The 16,730-nt window shown below is 42.1% G+C and overlaps 1 protein-coding gene across 1 annotated transcript in view; it reads left to right on the top strand.

Annotated features, from left to right (window-relative positions):
- Positions 1 to 14,646, top strand: part of PARP4 (poly(ADP-ribose) polymerase family member 4) — a 336,611-nt gene extending 321,965 nt beyond the window's left edge. Inside the window, exons 43-47 of the mRNA XM_040422464.1 lie at positions 2,537 to 2,731; positions 10,297 to 10,350; positions 10,941 to 11,043; positions 12,312 to 12,444; positions 13,642 to 14,646. Coding sequence (XP_040278398.1) covers positions 2,537 to 2,731; positions 10,297 to 10,350; positions 10,941 to 11,043; positions 12,312 to 12,444; positions 13,642 to 13,831 — 675 coding nt within the window. The 3' untranslated portion in view covers positions 13,832 to 14,646. The remainder of the gene's footprint in view (positions 1 to 2,536; positions 2,732 to 10,296; positions 10,351 to 10,940; positions 11,044 to 12,311; positions 12,445 to 13,641) is intronic.
- Positions 14,647 to 16,730: the final 2,084 nt, after the last annotated feature.

The raw sequence follows: 16,730 nt of genomic DNA, 5'->3' as shown, positions 1-16,730 counted from the left end.
TCTCCCAGCAATCCCCAAGAGTGTAGTTATTCCATCCCCCAAACATGAGCCCAGACTTCATGAAGGTATAAAACAGGAACTCCCTTTATTTTAACACACAAGCATTTTATACACATCTCCCAACAATGTTACCACCCACAGGGTTTTGTAAAAACAGCCAATCACATGTACCTACAGTATTCAACCTTCCCAGCAATTGTACACAAAATCCCCTTCCCTCTATCTGTAACGCAATAAACAAAATACAGTGAGCATTTGTCTGAGACGCAATTAACTAACACACGCATTGTCTGAGACGCAATTAACTAACACAATGAACATTGTCTGAGACGCAATCCACAAAATACCATTACCAAATGTAATGGACTAACTTGAACCCTGGTCTAATTCGTGGGGGTGAGAGTTCAAGTTAGTCCAAGTCCTTTGTGAACAAATGAGGCCTGGCTTATGAGAAGGCCCATAATCCTGGGGCAAGAGGCTAGCAGCCAGGCCCCTCCAAAACCCAGTGGCGAGGTTGGTTTCGCCACATACCCTAAAAATAGTCCCAACAAAACTGCCACCTTATCCGGTAGTTTCCAAAATGGGGTCACTTTTATGGAGTTTCTACTCTAGGGGTGCATCAAGGGGGCTTCAAATGGGACATGGTGTAAATAAACCAGTCAAGCAAAATCTGCCTTCCAAAAACCACATGGCGCACCTTTCCCTCTACACCCTACTGTGTGCCCGTACAGTAGTTTATGGCCACATATGGGGTGTTTCTGCAAACTACAGAATCAGCGCAATAAATATAGCATTTTGTTTGGCTGTTAACCCTTGCTTTGTTACTGGAAAAAATTGATTAAAATGGAAAATTTGCCAAAAAATTCAGAAATTTTATCTCCATTTGCCATTAACTCTTGTGGAACACCTAAAGGATTAACGACGTTTGGAAAATCAGTTTTGAATAGCTTGAGGGGTGTAGTTTCTAGAATGGGGTCATTTCTGGGTGGTTTCTATTATGTAAGCTTCACAAAGTGACTTCAGACCTGAACTGGTCCCTAAAAATTGGGTTTTTGAAAATTTCAAGATTTGCTTCTAAACTTCTAAGCCTTGTAACATCCCCAAAATATAAAATATAATTCCCAAAATGATCCAAACATGAAGTAGACATATGGGGAATGTAAAGTAACAACTATTTTTGGAGGTATTACTATGTATTATAGAAGTAGAGAAATTGAAAACTTGGAAATTTGCAATTTTTTGCAAATGTTTGGTAAATTTGGTATTTGTTTATAAATAAAAATGATATATTTTTTTTTTTTACTCCATTTTACCAGTGTCATGAAGTACAATATGTGATGAAAAAACTATCTCAGAATGGCCTGGATAAGTCAAAGCGTTTTAAAGTTATCACCACTTAAAGTGACACTGGTCAGATTTGCAAAGAATGGCCTGGTCCTTAAGGTGAAATAGGGCTGAGTCCTAGAGGGGTTAATCAAATGTATCTGTATAGCACCACCTGCTGTTTGTTTCTGTCCTTAGTTTTTGTTCATCTCACTGAGCTGGTCGCACATGCTCAGTTTAAATCTTCAACTGCCACCAGCCATATGTTCTGTTGGAAGCTGTGGCAGTTACAGGGCAAGAGCTGCCGCAGAAAGGACACGCCCCCTCAGCTGCCGCAGAAAGGACACGCCCCCTCAGCTGCCAGGCTGAAGATAATCTAGCAGAGGAATGGGAGCAGTGAATGTGGAGATTTCTGGACCCATGTGAGGCATAAGGCTGGTTCTAGCTTTGTTAGAAAGGAATTGGCATGCATTATATGGTGTCTGATTTGCATTTTTAATTTTCAATTTTGGCATAACCCCTTTAACCCTAATTTTGCCCCCCCCCCCCTTAAAAACAAATCTCAGTATTCTGGACAGTCCGTGTAAGTTCTTTCAATGCTCTTGTTTTGTATACACTTTTCTGACTAAGGCTATTTTCACACTTGCGGCAGTGTGATCCGGCGATCTTGGTGTGACTGAAAGCATTTGTGAGACGCATCCGGATGCGAATCCGTCTCACAAATGCATTGCAAGAACGGATCCGTCTCTCCGCTTGTCATGTGGACAGATCCGTCTTGTATATTTTTTCACATTTTTACCAATCTGCGCATGCGCAGACCGGAAGGACGGATCCGGCATTCCGGTATTTTGAATACCGGATCCGGCACTAATACTTCCCTATGGGGAAAAATGCCGGATCCGGCATTCCGGCAAGTCTTCAGTTTTTTCGCCGGAGATAAAACCGTAGCATGCTGCGGTTTTATCTTTTGCCTGATCCGTCAAAATGACTGAGCTGAAGACATACTGATGCATCCTGAACGGATTACTCTCCATTCAGAATGCATGGGGATATACCTGATCAGTTCTTTTCCGGTATAGAGCCCCTGTGACGGAACTTTATGCCGGAAAAGAAAAACGCTAGTGTGAAAGTACCCTAAACTAAACTAAATTCTATACAAAATGCATGTATTATGAGAAAAATTCTCTCATCCCTAGTTATAATTTTTGTCTAGGTGATGGGCGGCATGTCTTGGTTACAGGAAGCTGGATCAAGTTCCTTACAGTTTGGTTCAGTGCAACCCCAATTTCAATCCTCATTTGGGGGTCCCCAAGTTCCGAGCTCATTTGGGTCATTGTCTGGTTCAGCAACGCAGATTGGTTCATCAGACTATGTCAGATGGAAGCGTGTAAAGCTAGGAATGCGTATGGCACCATCGTCACCCCCTCTGGTATGTATATTTCATCTGCTCATTTTATTTAATAAATGTCCCTAAGGCCTCATGCACACGACCGTTGTTGTGTTCCGTTCCGCAAAATGGGGTTCCGTTGTTCCGTGATCCGTTTCCGTTTTTGTTTCCGTGTGTCTTCCTTTATTTTTGGAGGACCACCAGACATAAAGGAAAGTAAAAAAAAGTCTAAGACAGGTTTGTCCGGACACGGACGCGGATGACAATCTTGTGTGCCTCCGTGTTTTTTTAGCGGTCCCATTGACTTGAATGGGTCAGCGAACCGTTTTCCGCGAAAATAATAGGACAGGTTATATTTTTTTGATGGACTGGAACCACGGATCACGGACGCGGATGGCAAACGGTGCATTAGCCGAGTTTTCAACGGACCCATTGAAAGTCAATGGGTCCGCAGAAAATCACGAAAAACGGCACAACGGACACGGAATAAAACAACGGTCGTGTGCATGAGGCCTTACAGTGTATTTTTTTTTTTTATGTAAACTATACAACCTATCCTTCTTGGGTTGCGCCTTTATCACACCTTTATACCAAAACTGTGCAGTGTCCTGTGTGTGGTAGATTTTATTGGCATCTGCACTCCTTTTGATGGATCGTGTGATCTAATTTGCCTTGGTACACAAAGAATCTGTCAGCAACTTTATGGACCCCCATGTAAAAGGATGGCTAGATACCTATTTAAGGCCTGTATTACACCAACAGATTATCTGACCAATTATAATGCTCCAACAGTACCCCCAGTAGAAATAATGTCCTGCAGTGCCCCTAGTAGAAATAAGACCCTGCTATATTGCTTCCAGCATCAACAAGACCCCTCTGTAAGGCATCCCTATAGAGCCCACCATAGAAGTAAGGCCCCCTAGTGTCCGCATTAGTTAAATTGTCCCTTGTTGTAACATAGTAACATAGTATATAAGGCCAAAAAAAGACATTTGTCCATCCAGTTCGGCCTGTTATCCTACAAGTTGATCCAGAGAAAGGCAAAAAAAAAACCTGTGAGGTAGGAGCCAATTTTCCTCACTTTAGGGGAATAAAAAATTCCTTCCCGACTCCAATCAGGCAATCAGAATAACTCCCTGGATCAACGACCCCTCTCTAGTAGCTATAGCCTGTAATATTATTACGCTCCAGAAATACATCCAGGCCCCTCTTGAATTCCTTTATTGTACTCACCATCACCACCTCCTCAGGCAGAGAGTTCCATAGTCTCACTGCTCTTACCGTAAAGAATCCTCTTCTATGTTTGTGTACAAACCTTCTTTCCTCTAGACGCAGAGGATGTCCCCTTGTCACAGTCATAGTCCTGGGGATAAATAGATGATGGGATAGATCTCTGTACTGACCCCTGATATATTTATACATAGTAATGAGATCTCCCCTCAGTCGTCTTTTTTCTAAAGTGAATAACCCTAATTTTGATAATCTTTCAGGGTACTGTAGTTGCCCCATTCCAGTTATTACTTTAGTTGCCCTCCTCTGGACCCTCTCCAGCTCTGCTATCTCTGCCTTGTTTACAGGAGCCCAGAACTGTACACAGTACTCCATGTGTGGTCTGACTAGCGATTTGTAAAGTGGTAGGACTATGTTCTTATCACGGGCATCTATGCCCCTTCTGATCCAACCCATTATCTTATTGGCCTTGGCAGCAGCTGCCTGACACTGTTTTTTGCAGCTTAGTTTGCTGTTTATTAAAATTCCTAGATCCTTTTCCATGTCAGTGTTAGGGCTCTTTCACACCTGCGTTATTGTCTTCCGGCATAGAGTTCCGTCGTCGGGGCTCTATGCCGGAAGAATCCTGATCAGGATTATCCCAATGCATTCTGAATGGAGAGAAATCCGTTCAGGATGCATCAGGATGTCTTCAGTTCCGGTACGGAACGTTTGTTGGCCGGAGAAAATACCGCAGCATGCTGCGCTTTTTGCTCCGGCCAAAAATCCGGAACACTTGCCGCAAGGCTCGGATCCGGAATTAATGCCCATTGGAAGGCATTGATCCGGATCCGGCCTTAAGCTAAACGTCGTTTCGGCGCATTGCCGGAGCCGACATTTAGCTTTTTCAGAGTGGTTACCATGGCTGCCGGGACGCTAAAGTCCTGACAGCCATGGTAAAGTGTAGCGGGGAGCGGGGGAGCAGCATACTTACCGTCCGTGCGGCTCCCCGGGCGCTCCAGAGTGACGTCAGGGCGCCCCAAGCGCATGGATCACGTGATCGCATGGATCACGTCATCCATGCGCATGGGGCGCTCTGACGTCATTCTGGAGCGCCCCGGGAGCCGCACGGGCTGTAAGTATACCGCTCCCCCGCTCCCCGCTCCTACTATGGCAACCAGGACTTTAATAGCGTCCTGGGTGCCATAGTAACACTGAAAGCATTTGGAAGACGGCTCCGTCTTCAAATGCTTTCAGTACACTTGCGTTTTTCCGGATCCGGCAGGCACCTCCGGCAACGGAAGTGCATGCCGGATCCCAACAACGCAAGTGTGAAAGAGGCCTTACCGAGTGTTTTACCATTTAGTATGTACGGGTATGTAGTTGTAGCCACAGTATTTATATAACATCTAAGTAGTGCTCTTGGTATTTATAATGCCCCCTCTAATAGCCCCAGTATTTATAAAGCCTCCCTGTAAGGCCCCATAACGTTATGATGACCCACATGCTGTGCTGCCTGTATTATAATACCCCCTGTAGTGCCCCCTGTAGTGCTGTAGCACCCCCCACCATTTTCCACAGTAGTGTTGACATGAACATAAAAAAATAAATAAATTGGGTATTCACCTGACTTTTTTTGCCACTGCCATCTGCCATGCAGTTCAAGGCCTCGTCGGGCGCCTGCGGCCAGAGTTGCTGCGTCCTGGCGCAGGCAGTAGTGATGACATCACCATGACCGGTTGCGCCGTGTCTCAGGTGGCGTAATTACCTCATCTCCCCTCATGGCAGATGGGGCCCTAAAGTAGCCTAAATAATATCTTCTACTTTTCCTTTTTGTTAGAAACATAGAATGTGTCGGCAGATAAGAACCATTTGGCCCATCTAGTCTGCCCAATATACTGAGTACTATGAATAGCCCCTGACCCTATCTTATATGAAGGATGGCCTTATGCCTATCCCATGCATGCTTAAACTCCTTCACTGTATTTGCAGCTACCACTTCTGCAGGAAGGCTATTCCAGGCATCCACTACTCTCTCAGTAAAGTAATACTTCCTGATATTACTTGTAAACCTTTGCCCCTCTAATTTAAAACTATGTCCTCTTGTAGCAGTTTTTCTTCTTGTAAATATTCTCTCCTCTTTTACCTTGTTGATTCCCTTTATGTATTTAAAAGTTTCTATCATATCCCCTCTGTCTCGTCTTTCTTCCAAGCTATACATGTTAAGGTCCTTTAACCTTTCCTGGTAAGTTTTATCCTGCAATCCATGTACCAGTTTAGTAGCTCTTCTCTGAACTCTCTCCAAAGTATCAGTATCCTTCTGGAGATATGGTCTCCAGTACTGCGCACAATACTCCAGATGAGGTCTCACTAGTGCTCTGTAGAGCGGCATGAGCGCCTCCCTCTTTCTACTGCTTATACCTCTCCCTATACATCCAAGCATTCTGCTGGCATTTCCTGCTGCTCTATGACATTGTCTGCCTACCTTTAAGTCTTCTGAAATAATGACCCCTAAATCCCTTTCCTCAGATACTGAGGTTAGGACTGTATCACTGATTTTATATTCTGCTCTTGGGTTTTTACGCCCCAGGTACATTATCTTGCACTTATCAACATTAAATTTTAGTTGCCAGATTTCTGACCATTCCTCTAATTTGTTCTACAAATCAGATATATAATTGTGCTTTTACCACTTGAGAGCCTTTAATCAACTAAGTTTTAACAATAAAATGTTTGATCTCATATTTATAATAATTAGCCTTATTTTATATAGTGCCAACATATTCTCCAGTGCTTTACAGACATCATCATCACCACATCAATTCTAATTATTTGTATTTTCTAGGCACCATTGTTCAAGGCACCTCTTCGACAGGTAGGTTTTTTTTTTCGCTCCACCATTATGTATCCTCAAAAATATAAATGCACTTGGATGCTTCAGGTGCTGGCTGCTTCTTTGTCACACTGCAGGGTACATACCACTGTACAGCGCTAACTTCATCCACCACTTGTTTTGGAGTGTAATGTCTAGTTGTAGCAGAATGTTTTAAAAAAAGAAGCCATCTCAACGACAAGCTGATCTCCATGGGTCTGACTCGTCAGCTGCTATCAGTGGGGGAAGGTTTCCATTTAATCAATAGATGTGCCAGGTCAGCCTGAGTAAAGCCTCATTCACACGTCAGTGTTTTAGTCAGTGATTTCCATCAGTGATTGTGACCCAAAACCAGGATTGGAGCCTCCACAGACATGGGATGCATCCGGAGCAAATCCGGGACGCCCCGTCTGAAAGAGGCCTAAGGGAAAGATCTGCACCTGTTCTGTGTTTAGAGCAGCACCTGGTTTTGGCTCACAATCACTGACCAAACACTGACGTGTGAATGAGGCATAAGAAATTCCCCTAAAGGGGTTTTCTCATTTCAGCAAATGGCATTTATCATGTAGATAAAGTTAATACAAGGCACTTACTGATGTATTGTGATTGACCATATTGTCTCCTTTGCTGGCTTCATTTATTTTTCCATCACATTATACACTACTCGTTTCCAGGGGTTTTGACCATCCTGCAATCCAGCAGCGGTGGCCATGCTTGTACACTATAGGAAAAAGCATCAGCCTCTCTGGTGGCTGGGACTGCAGGGATTCGCATTAGCTGGCACTTTTTCCTATTGCAGGGTGGTAGCAACCCTTGGATATGAGCAGTGTATAATGTGATGGAAAAATGAATCCAGCTAGCAAAGGAGGTAATATGGACAATCATCATACATTAGTAAGTGCCTTGTAGTAACTTTCCCTACATGATAAATGCCATTTGTTGGAGTGAAACAACCCCTTTAAGGAACAGCTCATCTTTATCTAACATAAACGGAAACTTCAATTGTACTTTTATTTTGGATATAATAACAAATTATGATACTTTTTTAAATATATAATGCATTTTGTGCCACTTTGTTGTCGTAAAGTTGCAAATTATGGAATACACCGTATTTGTGCTATAATTTGTGACTTTTGAAAAGTGGAGAGGTTGACCGGGTGAAGGGTATCCGGTGATGTTATGATATATTTATTATTACTTTAAGACAGAAAGTGGTACAAATGATAGTTCAGATATAGACTTGACAGCGGCGAATCAATGGATGTCGTATATCTGGACTTCTCCAAAGCATTTGACACTGTACCACATAAAAGGTTAGTATATAAAATGAGAATGCTCGGACTGGGAGAAAACGTCTGTATGTGGGTAAGTAACTGGCTCAGTGATAGAAAACAGAGGGTGGTTATTAACGGTACACACTCAGATTGGGTCACTGTCACTAGTGGAGTACCTCAGGGGTCAGTATTGGGCCCTATTCTCTTCAATATATTTATTAATGATCTTGTAGAAGGCTTGCATAGTAAAGTGTCAATTTTCGCAGATGACACTAAACTGTGTAAAGTAATTTACACTGATGAGGACAGTATACTGCTACAGAGGGATCTGGATAGACTGGAGGCTTGGGCAGATAAGTGGCAGATGAGGTTTAACACTGACAAATCTAAAGTTATGCACATGGGAAGGAAAAATGCAAGTCACCCGTACATACTAAATGGTAAAACACTCGGTAACACTGACATGGAAAAGGATCTAGGAATTTTAATAAACAACAAACTAAGCAGCAAAAACCAGTGTCAGGCAGGTGCTGCCAAGGCCAATAAGATAATGGGTTGCATCAGAAGGGCCATAGATTCCCGTGATAAGAACATAGTCCTACCACTTTACAAATCGCTAGTCAGACCACACATGGAGTACTGTGTACAGGCCTGGGCTCCTGTAAACAAGGCAGACATAGCAGGGCTGGAGAGGGTTCAGAGGAGGGCAACTAAAGTAATAACTGGAATGGGGCAACTACAGTACCCTGAAAGATTATCAACATTAGGGTTATTCACTTTAGAAAAAAGACGACTGAGGGGAGATCTAATTACTATGTATAAATATATCAGGGGTCAGTACAGAGATCTATCCCATCAGCTATTTATCCCCAGGACTGTGACAAGGGGACATCCTCTGCGTCTGGAGGAAAGAAGGTTTGTACACAATCATCGAAGAGGATTCTTTACGGTAAGAGCAGTGAGACTATGGAACTCTCTGCCTGAGGAGGTGGTGATGGTGAGTGCAATAAAGGAAATCAAGAGGGGCCTGGATGTATTTCTAAAGTGTAATAATATTACAGGCTATAGCTACTAGAGAGGGGTCGATGATCCAGGGAGTTATTCTGATTGCATGATTGGAGTCGGGAAGGAATTTTTTATTCCCCTAAAGTGGAGAAAATTGGCTTCTACCTCACAGGCTTTTTTGCCTTTCTCTGGATCAACTTGCAGGATAACAGGCCGAACTGGATGGACAAATGTCTTTTTTCGGCCTTATGTACTATGTTACTATGTTAGATATAGTTCTGTGGGACAGTTCCGTCCCATAGAACTGAATGGGCACGCCATACTTGTAATTACACCTGCTCACCACTTGCAATTGCTGCGGCAAGCAAGTACAGTAAACAGAGCAGAGAAGGCAACTGATCAGCGAGGGTGTCTGGTGTTTGCTGTCCATGTGTCAGCTGCATTTCCTAGGCCGACCATGGCTCTCCCGACCCAAACTGACTGCATTATAGTGATTTATGATAGTTCATATGTCATCTGTACAATAGATCCATAATCACACATAAAGTGACTGTATCATAAAACACTATGATGCAGTCAGTTCGGGGAGCCACGGTCGGTCCTTTAGATGCGGCCAACACAAGGACCGTGTTTCCCAGGCCAACCAAGGTAGTGTGAATCATACCTTAGAGAGCTTGAATATATGGACCATCAGCCCTTCTTTAGTAAATCAAGTAACAGTTCCATAGTTGCCAGCAGTTACAAATTTTCAAGGACTGTCCCTAATTTTTAGATACAGTTCCGGCAAATTCAAGCTGTCCCGGGTCAAAATGGGAGGGGCATATGTAATTCCCACCCATAAATGATTGACCCCCCATCTGGTCTGATGCATTCCTTGAGTGGGGTGTATTTGTCCCTAATTTACCAGATTCAGAGTTGGTAAGTATGCAGTACTGGTCCGCAAAAAAAAAAAATAGTCCACCTCTGGTCCGGTTTTACTGCAGGGAAATGTAGTATTACCTGTGACCATTTTAATGAATGGCTGGAGCCCTTTTTATCATTTGGCACTAGCATTTTTTCCACTCTGGATTATGGAGAGTGTTCCGAGTGGGGAACCCCCCTTTATAATATCCATATGTCCTACACCTAGGTCCAGGGGTTGTCTTATGGAGAAATTTGTGAGATTTTATTGGTCTTCACTAAATATATCATAATACAATTTTTTTTTCTATATTTGTATTTTGTAGAAAAGACCATTGCAGATTCCTTCTTGGCCATCTCTGTCGTCTCTTCAAAGTCAGGTAAAATTTTCTCTCTCCCATTATGTATCCTGATAATATTAAAATGAAAAATCATGTTAACAATCTGTCAGCTTAATCAACCCTATAAAGCCTGGCACACAGCCCAGTTGGGTTGAACATGTTGATTAAAACAATATCTTATTTATGTCTGTACGATGCACCACTCCAGAGAAACCGTGCTTTTATTAATATGCCAATTAGCTAGTTGGAGCACCAAGGGGCCAACCAGAGCCCTTGGAGCACCAGCTTGTGAACAGCCTTAGTCACTCCCCCTTTCCCCCCACCTGGATCCTACAAGATGTCTAGCCCTGTCAATCCAGGGAAGTGGGGGGTGGGTAAGGCTGCAGGGGTGTTCACAAATTGGTGCTCAAAGGGCTCTGGCAGACACCTTGATGCTCCAACTAGCTAATTAGCATATTATTAAACGTTCAGTTGTTTCTGGAATGGTGCATCATACAGACATAAATGAGATATTGTTTAAATCAGCATGATCAATCCTACAAAGAAGTGTTCCTGGCTTAATAAGGTTGATCATGCTGGCAGATGCTTTTTAAAAAAGCAAACTCACTAGTTGTATTTTTACATTCCAGGAGGGATATTGGCTACTGAACCAAGAACTTGGTGTACTATTGAATATCAATGTCAGTTACTTGACTGAAAACCTTCTTGTTAAAAAAGGCATCACTTCTCTGGGTAGGTTACAGTGAAAATGCCACCCTAAGCATGCTGTGAGCGATGAATTGGGTGAAATGTGAAAATCCTAGCCTTTATTACTTGGTGAATCTTACGGTCTATATATACATTATGGCGTCATTTATGAAATGATGATTATTTGTTAGTGTATGCAAGACCATCCTGACCACTTTTCTAATAAACCCGTGTTCTGTTGATTTCGGATTCTTTTTGTGTAATCCAGTCTGTGAGCTTTCTGATTTGATGCTGATACATCCAACACGTGATCTATCTGTCCTGCTTCAACCCTAACGTCATATACATAGGCCGTCTGTAGCGCTGGACATCCACAGCACATGCATGGCAAACGGGGATTACACATACACGATCCAAAACATGGACGGCTCGTAACCTAATTTCCATGGCTCATGTATGTGATATTGTGATTATACCCACAGTGTCACACTGGAAGTACTAGAGGAAATGTTTAAGTTATACCGGCGGGGCAAACCAAGATTGTTGGGTTATAACAGTATTGTCATCGGTTGTATTTCTAGACTCTGATCTTTAGGAAATCAATCTAGGAGGGTTTATTCTGTATAGTTTAATAAATCTAGGGGTATGTGTTTTCATTCATTTTATCACAAGACTTAGGGGGTCATTTACTAACCAGAAATACGTCTATATTAGGTGTATTTCTGGCACAGATTGCGACGCAAAGGTTATTTGCAGGGCAATCTGCGACTTTTCCCCGCTCTCGCTAGGTCTAAAAAAGGGGGAGTGGCGGGAGGACCGTCTCATTCATCATTTTCTACACCTGTTTTAGGTGTAGAAAATGGTCTAAATCTACGGCAGCAAGGGAGTAGATTTAGATGCGGCAGTGGATCCACAGAAGTTTTGCAGAGGCTGGTGCCTCTACATAACTTCGCCAAACCACCACAAGTGCAGGACCTTATTAAGACCGGTGTCTAAAAAGACGGTCTTAATAAATGACCCCCTTAATTTTTAGATGTGAACTTCAATGTTTCCCACAGCTGTGTGGAAGTGTCTCCTAACCTGATATTGTACATCATTGCGTTATGAGTAGGGGTGCACCTAGCCTTTCTGTTGCCTGAGGCGAAAACTGAAATGGCGCCCCACCATGCCAGTTTCTTAACCTAACCCCTTTGCCACAATGAAAGTGCTCATTGCCCATGGCCCTTCTGCTGCCCCCCTCTTGCCCTTTCTTGGTGCTGCCTGAGGCGATCTTTTTTTATTTCCTGATATTTATCTTTTTTGTCTTTTTACAGGTGCTAGAGGAATAGATACACTTCATAAACTGATTGCAACACTCCTGGTGCTGCAGTTAATCCGCGCTCGCAACATAGTGAGCGGAGTCAAATTTAAAACCTTGATCAAGTTGGACCAGTCCGTCCCAAAAAGGTACAGCTGTGAAAAAATAGGGGTTTTCTGAGAATTTACTACTACTATCCAGAGGATGAGTCATCAGTATAAAAGTCTCGGAAAACCTCTTTAATTCCTTTGAGTATGTATGGGTGTATTAATAAAAATAATTACTGCATAGTCATGAGCCCAGGAGCATCATAATTAACTGAGGCCAAACTCACATCTCACTTGCAGTTGCCTGACTTCTGATGTATCCGTTCTGAACAGAAACCATAGTGCAGATGTGAAGTGCCTCTAGGGTACATCGGCAGCCTGTTTATCATACACAATATGGAGGCTTTGTGATTTCCCCTCCTCTTCTATTTGACAGCTATTTCTTCATATAAGTGTACTTTCCTTGTTGAAATAGACTGCCTACAAAAAAAAGTTGAAACAGTAAACTTTTCTATTTCACATATTTTTGAAGTGCAGTGATACAAAACATGCAGCAATTGTTGCTCCATTCTGTATTAGGGTACAGCAGATGTTGTGGCATCAACGTGCAGCCAAACATACAGTGGTCAACAGCCACATGATTTTTGAGGTAATACCCCAGTATTACTCACAAAACTATGCTCCCATTAGCCACCGGATGTTGCTGAGATTTGGTCACATCTGCCTGAACCCTTTATGGTGTGTTTCCCATGAGTCTAAACTTAAACCTATAGGTTTAGCTTTAACATTGAACTCTCCTATTATAAGTACCTGCTGTTTATCCTTTGAGGTTTAGGGGGCATTCACTTGACCATTTTGTGGTCAGGAAATCGCAGATCCACAAAACATGGATACCGGTTGTGTGCATCCCATGTTTTCTCCTGCCACAGATCCCGCACTATGTAATAAATAACTATTCTTGTCCGCAAAACGGACAAAAATAGGACATGTTCTATTATTTTTGCTGGGCTGCGGTACGGACATATGGATGTGGAATGGGTCCACAAAAATTGTGGATCTGACGTGGACCAAACATACGGTCATATGAATGCGCCCTTATAACAAATTGCAATTAGCACTCAGTTTTTTCTTCCATGTGTTTCAACCCATAGGCAATTCACATTTTAATTTTCCTAACCTTTACTTTCACCTCTACTTTCTGTCCAACGTTATCAAACAGAACCAGCAGCAGTCAGTGCACATGAGCTAGTATCGCTTCTCCTGCATTTCTGTCTAACTTGTGTCTGTTTCTTTGAACAGGTTGCAGTATCCAAGCATTGAAAAAGCCATTGAATGGGCAGTTAAAGCTGACCGACAGTACCCGGGCATCTGCATGCGACTTGGTTTGGGGAAAGACTGGGATCAAGTAACATGCCAGTTATTGGGCTTGGAACCAATATCTGAAACTTCTGAACTTTACTCAGTTTCCACGTTTTTTCTTCTGTCATGATCACATTCTGCCTTTTCATTCCCATGGTTTTCAAATGCCACTACCACAAAAATGACACCATGACAATGGTGCAAAAGCGCACATCCATAGTATAAATGCTGATACGTTTTATCATGTAACCATAATGGGGGGAGATTTATTATGACGTTCTTACATTTAGACCAATCAAGATGTGCCCAAGGTATCATACTGGCGTATGCTGTATGATAAATTCGGTGCATTTTGCTAAGCATTTTCCTCTTCCTCTTGGTTGGCGTACTTTAGACTAATATTTTGCGCCAGAATTGTGCCACATTTTAAGCCACGCCCATTATGGTAAGCCACAAGCCTTTTCTAGTCACTTTTTTAAATGATTTAGTCTCTAAAACACATCATAAATCTGGTTATTAAAGATGTATTAACCCATTCGCTACCAACTCCGTACATGTACGGCTCTGGAGCGAAATGCAAACATGGCGTCCGCTGTTTCAATGCTGATCGCGGTCATTAAAGCCTTTAGATGCCGTGATCAAGGCTTTCTTACCGGCATCCTCTGCGGCCAATGAGGATGCCAGAAATGTAATTCAAAACGCTGGGTCTCTGAAGAGACCCAGAGTATTGAAGCTGAAATTCTTCTTTTGGCCAGCAGGTGGCAGGCCAACATAAGAAATTTGCAATTCTGTAAAAGTCATGGGTCTAAAAAACCTATGAGGGTTCAGAATAAAAAAATGGATTTGTAGACTCAAATACGAGCTTCAAAATCATAAAAAAAATTTAAAAATAAATAAAAAATTTTAAAAAATATTGCTTAAATCACCCCCCTTTCCATAGAATGAAAAAAATAAATACATAAATGACAAAAAATATAAACATCATGGGAATCACCGTGTCTGATTTTTAATTATTAAAATATAAAAATATATAATACGGCGTAACGAGAAAAAAAAAAAGTTCAAAATGGCTAATTTGCTATTTTTTCATTGCTTCTCTTACCCAAAAGAATGTAATAAAATGTGATCAAAAAGTCACACACACTCCAAAAGACACAGCTCAGTAGATATAACTACAAAAAGTTATGGGGGTCAGAATATAGTGATGTAAAAAAAAAAGTTGAAATTAATTTTTAAACTATTTAGACATAAAAAAAAAAACTATACATATGTGGTATCGTTGTAATTGTACTGACCCCGAGAATCAAGGGCACAGGACACTTTTGCAGCAAAGGGAACGCCGTGGGAATAAAACCCATAAAATGGTGTAGGAATTGCGGGGTTTTTTCCAATTCCACCCCATGCTGAATTTTTTTCCCGCTTCCCACTATATTGTATGCCATATTAAATTGTGGCATTAGAAAGTACAACTTGTCCCACAAAAAAATAAGTCCTCATACAGCTTTGTGAACAGAAAAATTTAAAAAGTTATGGCTCAAGGAAGAAAAATTAAAACACAAACGAAAAAACCTCTGATTTCCTAAGGGCATGGAGCATAAAATAAAATACAAAAACATTACCTTTAAAATGTCCTGCTTTTCGTATGCTGCCATTCTGGCCCCCATTGGACCTGTACTGATGACATCACATTCATAGTTCACGTGACCACTGCAGTCAATCACTGGCCTCAGCAGTCACATGCTAGGCGCTGCCGGAATGCCTGCTGGCCCCATTAACTATAATGGGGATTGGCGGAGATCTGGTCACAACCCAGCAAATATCAGTCGGACTAAAACCGCTGAGTGCAAATCCAACCTTACCGGCCCCTAACACATGGTGGAAAAATCTGCACTGAAATTTTCATGTATGTATTTTTAGGTTCATGCATATTATGGTGCAGATTATGATTTTCCATTGAAATCTATGGAAAACTGGGCTTCACAAAATCCACAACACATCAGGGGGTAATAAATTAAAGCTCATCTGGCATAATAATTGTCACAAAGGGAGTTTTAACGCCTGTACAACAATATTTTGTCACACATCTGTCTTTACGCCAAGTGCAACAGATAGGCGAGATCGGGGAAGAATGTTGGGGGCAAATTTACTACTTTTCCCCCTGGAAAAAGTAGAATAAAAACTACACCAGCCAGGGGTTGGATTAGTTTTCCAAACATGCACACGGGCTGCCATATATGTGACTAATTTATGATGAGTCGCATTCCTTGTCATTAATTAGCCATACGCTACAGCAGCGCAGGAGGGTCAACTAAGACTGGCCTAAAAAGCCATATTCGTGAATGCGCCTCATCATCTTTTATACAGCGGAACAGATGCACTGAGTAGACGTAGGAATACATGGGGAGCTCTTTATGATGCACATTTTTTGGCAAATGCATTCTGCCATGTTTGAAGGCATCATAATGCTTTTCACCACTAAGGCTAGTTTCACACTAGTGTTAGACATCTCCAGCAGACTGTTCCGGTGGAGATGTCTGGATCTGGCTTTGCTGGATGTTACCTGATACCCGTCACCCCAATTAACTATAATGGGGACCGGCGCAAATCCTGCTGCAACCCGGCAAATATGCTGAAAATCTGATGGACCAAAAATCGCATATTTGCCGGGTTGCGGCATGTGGCAGCTTCTGGCCAGTGCCCTGAATGCAGAGAGATTCAGCAGACTAGTGTGAAACTAGCCGAATAGTTTGTTACCTTCTATGTAGTCCAGGAAATCCTTTGTAAAGTATACAGCAGGGGGTTCCAGGTTGATACATTTTACTTTTACTGACACATCGTAGAAAAAGTAAGAATCACTCTTCTCCTCCTATGCTCGGTCTTAGTAAATATTTTTCTGTTATGAAAATTATAGTTGACTTATTGAATCATCTTGACCACTACAGTAGTATCACATCAAAATGGTCAGCAATATCTCCTGCTTACACAGCCTCTTCTCCCAACAAGTCCCATAAATGGGCCTAGAGCAATCT

This window comes from Bufo bufo, chromosome 3, assembly GCF_905171765.1.
Source record: "Bufo bufo chromosome 3, aBufBuf1.1, whole genome shotgun sequence".
NCBI lineage: Eukaryota > Metazoa > Chordata > Amphibia > Anura > Bufonidae > Bufo > Bufo bufo.
The sequence above is the reverse complement of the archived record's forward strand: the minus strand, read 5'-3'. Positions and strand labels throughout refer to the sequence as shown.